At 58.4% G+C, this 6,667-nt stretch overlaps 1 protein-coding gene across 1 annotated transcript in view; it reads left to right on the forward strand.

Moving 5' to 3' along the window:
• Positions 1-298: 298 nt before the first annotated feature.
• CCNB2 (cyclin B2) overlaps positions 299-6,667 on the forward strand; it is a gene marked incomplete in the record, with an annotated part of 8,812 nt that continues 2,443 nt past the window's right edge. The window contains 1 exon segment of the mRNA XM_073623986.1: positions 299-903. Within this exon segment, the coding sequence (XP_073480087.1) occupies positions 883-903 (21 nt within the window).

The following is a 6,667-nucleotide window of genomic DNA, read 5'->3' on the forward strand; positions in this document are numbered from 1 at the left end:
ACAGAACACCTCTGATTTTATAATTCCACATATAAGCAGTCCAACGGATTTCTAAATACTGTATTTCCCCATATAAACTCCGTTTACTGTTAAAAATAAGTAATAAATGCAAAACTCCGGTGGGTGTAACAAGATGTCCGTTTGCCCCCTTCTCAGTGTATCCTTACTGTGGTGGTGTGCAGGGTGTAGCAAGATGGCGGCGACGGAACATCAATTCTGTTACAAATTCTGACGGGTCGCCTAATCTGACAAAACACCTCAACTGCTGAAACATGAACTATCTTCACAAACTTTATCGCTAGATAACAAAGCCGCCAATACAGCAAGCCTAAACACAGACTGTGTATGGCATGCCTTTGGCAAAATGGCGGTCTGCCAGTACTCTAACGTTCCTGTGCACCAGAGAATGCCGGGAATTGTAGTCCAACCACGGCTACGGACGCGCAGCTGGACCGATTCCTGAAGGAAAATAAGGGCGGAGACATAACAAACTAACTCCATTTCCCATGATGCCTTTTGTTCATTGACTTCTCGCGATGTATTTAGCAGTCTTTTAAACGAGTCTATACATTAAAAACGTGCGTGTTAACACCTGTACACCCGGAATATAACGTTCTCCTCACCCGCCTAGCACGGGACCAAAAGGCTACAGAGACTTGAGGACGGCCGTTATCTACGGCTGCGCAACCCCGGACGCCGTGTGCGTTCAACCAATTGGAAGCGAGCGCTTTGCTGCTGAGCGGACCAATAGGCAGGCGGAGAGCGATATTTAAACTGTTTATTGGGTTGGCTTAGCAGGCGGTGCAGGATTTCTAGTGATCGGAGGAGAGCGGCGTGGCTGGTCGGGTAGCAGTGTACACAAGCCAGCTCTATCCACGAAATATGGCTACCCGCCGGGCTGCTGTAAGTACTGTGTATGTGGTGTGCTCAGTGATCGGAGAGGCAGTTCTGGCCTCATCGCAGGTCTAGTCACCGCTGTGCGGCCTAGGCTGTTGGAGTTTGCAGGGCATGAGCCTTATAGGTCAGTGTGTGGTGGGATCATCACCTAATGTGAGCGATATCCAGTCCTGAGCACAGGAACCTGGGGCAAGGGAGGTAAGTTGGGGGGGTGGGGCAAGGGAGGTAAGTGAGTGGGGGGGTGGGGCAAGGGAGGTAAGTGAGTGGGGGGGGTGGGGCAAGGGAGGTAAGTGAGTGGGGGGGGGTGGGGCAAGGGAGGTAAGTGAGTGGGGGGGGGTGGGGCAAGGGAGGTAAGTGAGTGGGGGGGGTGGGGCAAGGGAGGTAAGTGAGTGGGGGGGGTGGGGCAAGGGAGGTAAGTGAGTGGGGGGGGTGGGGCAAGGGAGGTAAGTGAGTGGGGGGGTGGGGCAAGGGAGGTAAGTGAGTGGGGGGGGGGTGGGGCAAGGGAGGTAAGTGAGTGGGGGGGGGGTGGGGCAAGGGAGGTAAGTGAGTGGGGGGGGGTGGGGCAAGGGAGGTAAGTGAGTGGGGGGGGTGGGGCAAGGGAGGTAAGTGAGTGGGGGGGGTGGGGCAAGGGAGGTAAGTGAGTGGGGGGGGGTGGGGCAAGGGAGGTAAGTGAGTGGGGGGGGGGTGGGGCAAGGGAGGTAAGTGAGTGGGGGGGGGGTGGGGCAAGGGAGGTAAGTGAGTGGGGGGGGGTGGGGCAAGGGAGGTAAGTGAGTGGGGGGGGGTGGGGCAAGGGAGGTAAGTGAGTGGGGGGGGTGGGGCAAGGGAGGTAAGTGAGTGGGGGGGGTGGGGCAAGGGAGGTAAGTGAGTGGGGGGGTGGGGCAAGGGAGGTAAGTGAGTGGGGGGGGGTGGGGCAAGGGAGGTAAGTGAGTGGGGGGGGGGTGGGGCAAGGGAGGTAAGTGAGTGGGGGGGGGGGGGGGCAAGGGAGGTAAGTGAGTGGGGGGGGGGTGGGGCAAGGGAGGTAAGTGAGTGGGGGGGGGGGGGGGCAAGGGAGGTAAGTGAGTGGGGGGGGGGTGGGGCAAGGGAGGTAAGTGAGTGGGGGGGGGGTGGGGCAAGGGAGGTAAGTGAGTGGGGGGGGGGGTGGGGCAAGGGAGGTAAGTGAGTGGGGGGGTGGGGCAAGGGAGGTAAGTGAGTGGGGGGGGTGGGGCAAGGGAGGTAAGTGAGTGGGGGGGGTGGGGCAAGGGAGGTAAGTGAGTGGGGGGGTGGGGCAAGGGAGGTAAGTGAGTGGGGGGGTGGGGCAAGGGAGGTAAGTGAGTGGGGGGGGGTGGGGCAAGGGAGGTAAGTGAGTGGGGGGGGGTGGGGCAAGGGAGGTAAGTGAGTGGGGGGGGGTGGGGCAAGGGAGGTAAGTGAGTGGGGGGGGTGGGAGAGCAAGGGAGGTAAGTGAGTGGGGGGGGTGGGAGGGCAAGGGAGGTAAGTGAGTGGGGGGGGTGGGAGGGCAAGGGAGGTAAGTGAGTGGGGGGGGTGGGAGGGCAAGGGAGGTAAGTGAGTGGGGGGGGTGGGAGGGCAAGGGAGGTAAGTGAGTGGGGGGGGTGGGAGGGCAAGGGAGGTAAGTGAGTGGGGGGGGTGGGAGGGCAAGGGAGGTAAGTGAGTGGGGGGGGTGGGAGGGCAAGGGAGGTAAGTGAGTGGGGGGGGTGGGAGGGCAAGGGAGGTAAGTGAGTGGGGGGGGTGGGAGGGCAAGGGAGGTAAGTGAGTGGGGGGGGTGGGAGGGCAAGGGAGGTAAGTGAGTGGGGGGGGTGGGAGGGCAAGGGAGGTAAGTGAGTGGGGGGGGTGGGAGGGCAAGGGAGGTAAGTGAGTGGGGGGGGTGGGAGGGCAAGGGAGGTAAGTGAGTGGGGGGGGGTGGGAGGGCAAGGGAGGTAAGTGAGTGGGGGGGGTGGGAGGGCAAGGGAGGTAAGTGAGTGGGGGGGGTGGGAGGGCAAGGGAGGTAAGTGAGTGGGGGGGGTGGGAGGGCAAGGGAGGTAAGTGAGTGGGGGGGGTGGGAGGGCAAGGGAGGTAAGTGAGTGGGGGGGGTGGGAGGGCAAGGGAGGTAAGTGAGTGGGGGGGGTGGGAGGGCAAGGGAGGTAAGTGAGTGGGGGGGGTGGGAGGGCAAGGGAGGTAAGTGAGTGGGGGGGGTGGGAGGGCAAGGGAGGTAAGTGAGTGGGGGGGGTGGGAGGGCAAGGGAGGTAAGTGAGTGGGGGGGGTGGGAGGGCAAGGGAGGTAAGTGAGTGGGGGGGGTGGGAGGGCAAGGGAGGTAAGTGAGTGGGGGGGGTGGGAGGGCAAGGGAGGTAAGTGAGTGGGGGGGGTGGGAGGGCAAGGGAGGTAAGTGAGTGGGGGGGGTGGGAGGGCAAGGGAGGTAAGTGAGTGGGGGGGGTGGGAGGGCAAGGGAGGTAAGTGAGTGGGGGGGGGTGGGAGGGCAAGGGAGGTAAGTGAGTGGGGGGGGGTGGGAGGGCAAGGGAGGTAAGTGAGTGGGGGGGGGTGGGAGGGCAAGGGAGGTAAGTGAGTGGGGGGGGGTGGGAGGGCAAGGGAGGTAAGTGAGTGGGGGGGGGTGGGAGGGCAAGGGAGGTAAGTGAGTGGGGGGGGGTGGGAGGGCAAGGGAGGTAAGTGAGTGGGGGGGGGGTGGGAGGGCAAGGGAGGTAAGTGAGTGGGGGGGGGGGTGGGAGGGCAAGGGAGGTAAGTGAGTGGGGGGGGGGGTGGGAGGGCAAGGGAGGTAAGTGAGTGGGGGGGGGGTGGGAGGGCAAGGGAGGTAAGTGAGTGGGGGGGGGGTGGGAGGGCAAGGGAGGTAAGTGAGTGGGGGGGGGGTGGAGGGCAAGGGAGGTAAGTGAGTGGGGGGGGGGTGGGAGGGCAAGGGAGGTAAGTGAGTGGGGGGGGTGGGAGGGCAAGGGAGGTAAGTGAGTGGGGGGGGTGGGAGGGCAAGGGAGGTAAGTGAGTGGGGGGGGTGGGAGGGCAAGGGAGGTAAGTGAGTGGGGGGGGGTGGGAGGGCAAGGGAGGTAAGTGAGTGGGGGGGGGTGGGAGGGCAAGGGAGGTAAGTGAGTGGGGGGGGTGGGAGGGCAAGGGAGGTAAGTGAGTGGGGGGGGTGGGAGGGCAAGGGAGGTAAGTGAGTGGGGGGGGGTGGGAGGGCAAGGGAGGTAAGTGAGTGGGGGGGGGGTGGGAGGGCAAGGGAGGTAAGTGAGTGGGGGGGGGTGGGAGGGCAAGGGAGGTAAGTGAGTGGGGGGGGGGGTGGGAGGGCAAGGGAGGTAAGTGAGTGGGGGGGGGTGGGAGGGCAAGGGAGGTAAGTGAGTGGGGGGGGGTGGGAGGGCAAGGGAGGTAAGTGAGTGGGGGGGTGGGAGGGCAAGGGAGGTAAGTGAGTGGGGGGGTGGGAGGGCAAGGGAGGTAAGTGAGTGGGGGGGTGGGAGGGCAAGGGAGGTAAGTGAGTGGGGGGGGGGAGGGCAAGGGAGGTAAGTGAGTGGGGGGGGGGGGAGGGCAAGGGAGGTAAGTGAGTGGGGGGGGGGAGGGCAAGGGAGGTAAGTGAGTGGCGGGGGGGGGGGAGGGCAAGGGAGGTAAGTGGGGGGGGGGGGGTGGGAGGGCAAGGGAGGTAAGTGAGGGGGGGGGTGGGAGGGCAAGGGAGGTAAGTGAGTGGGGGGGGGGAGGGCAAGGGAGGTAAGTGAGCGGGGGGGGTGGGGCAAGGGAGGTAAGTGAGTGGGGGGGTGGGGCAAGGGAGTTAAGTGTGTGGGGGGGGGGGGGCGCGCACGGGAGGTGTGTGTGTGTGTGTGGGGGGGGGGCAAGGGAGGAGTGTGGGACAACGGAGGTAAGTGGGGGGGGGGGGGGTGTAAGTGTGTGGGACAACGGAGGTAAGTGTGGGTGGGTGACAAGGAAGGTAAAAGTGTGTGTGTGTGTGTGTGTGTGTGTGTGTGTGTGTGTGACAAGGGAGGTAAGTGCTCCTGTACAGAGACCAATCATTAGCCTTCCCTGCCTGAATGGTGCTGATCAGGGGTGGCCAAGCTTAGCCAGTGACCATATGATGGCTTTATTCTCCCAAAATCTCCCAATGTCCTGTAATCATGGAAGTTCTTGTTTTCTGCCTCTTTGTACTGTGAGCTCCTGAACCCTCCCTTTCCCTTCCTGTGAAGTGAGCTGGGCAGGTTAGTGTAGTCCTGTGCTCAGCTCTATACACATCCCATAGTCTATCTTGGGGGTGAGAAGGAGGCAGTTCCTACTTATAGGAGGGGTTCATGGAGAATGGTTGTAGCTGCCCCTCCAACAGGAAGTTACATCACAGCTGTAGAAGGCTAAGGGCCCTTTCACATTGATTGCAGTGCGATGTGTTTTGAACTGTGTAGACAGACCAAAATCAAGGTAATCTAATGCAGTGGTCATCAACTCCTGTCCTCAGGGACCACTAACAGGCCAGGTTTGCAAGATAACTGAAATACATCACAGGTGATATAATTTGCTGCTCAGTGATTACAGATTTCTAGTCTGCATCTCCCCAAGGTAATACATAAAACCTGGCCTGTTAGTGGGCTCTGATGACAGGGTTGATGACCACTGATCTAATGGGGGTAGTTTACATTACAGTGCAGTAAAAAAAGAGCATGTTGTGTTTTTTCCACCCTGCAAATGCAGGGAAGACTCTTCTAATGCACTGGACCATGTGTGTTTAGGTCAACGGACATGGCCAATGCCAAAAAACAGTGCATTCAAGCACACATCACGTGTGCTTCAATTACATGTAAACATGCAAAGTGTAGTTTCTGGTGTGACTGGGCCCTAAGAGCAATGGAAGGTGTGGTGTTTTTTTATGTAATTTTTTTTTTTCTTCCCACTTGGAATATAATTTGGGGGGGTTTTTTGTTAAAAGGCCTGCATGCTATTTTTGGTGCATGTTTAAAACCGCACCGAAAATGTGCATGTGTAAGATTTTAACTTCAGCTTGTTCCATTTAAGCTTTTCCAAATTCTGGAAGCGAAATGGTTTCTATGGAGAGCTGCACCAGAATTTGCACTCCAGTTTTAGTAAATCAACGTGTGTGGTGTTTGGTTTTTTTTTTTTTTTTTTTTTTTTTTTTATACAAGGGCCTCCAGTTTTAAAGAGTAAATTAAATGACAAAGGCTCATTAAAAAAACACATACCTCTGATAATTGCCTGCTCTGTGCAGTGGTTTTGCACAGAGCAGCCCTGATTATCCTTCAAGTCTTCCAGTGCCCCCAACAGCAAGCAGCTGGCTCTGGTGTATGCTCGTTCCTGAACCCCATTCTATGCATCCATTAAACAAAAAATAGGATGGCCAGCTGACTTTAAAAGTGGAGCTTAGGGCCTGGCCTCGAAAGGGTTAAACTTCATTGTGTGTTTGAGACCAAGATGTAATGTCTTTCTCATAATGATGGTCATTTAAACATTGTATCATATCCCCTTTTGTTCCTCACTGGGTAGAATAAGTTTGTAGTGTTGGGCTCCTTTCACATCAGTGGATCACTCAGGTCCACCTTTGTTTTTTACCCATTGTTCTCTATGGAGTGGTGCTAAAAACAGACGGATGTGGATCCATTCCCTGTCCGGTAGATCAGATGAGCCTGTTTCCATATGAGCGCCCCAGAGAACAGCAGGCTGTGTACACTCTGTATGATGGAGCGGACATGGACTTGTCATCCACCTGCTCAGCAGGGGTCAGTGGCGAGATCTCCTGAGCAGGCAGATCCACTTGGTGGGATTCTGCTCTGTCTAAAGGGGGCCTTATTTCATACTGGATGTCGTCCAGCCC

Source organism: Aquarana catesbeiana, linkage group LG03, assembly GCF_042186555.1.
Source record: "Aquarana catesbeiana isolate 2022-GZ linkage group LG03, ASM4218655v1, whole genome shotgun sequence".
Classification (NCBI taxonomy): Eukaryota; Metazoa; Chordata; class Amphibia; order Anura; family Ranidae; genus Aquarana; species Aquarana catesbeiana.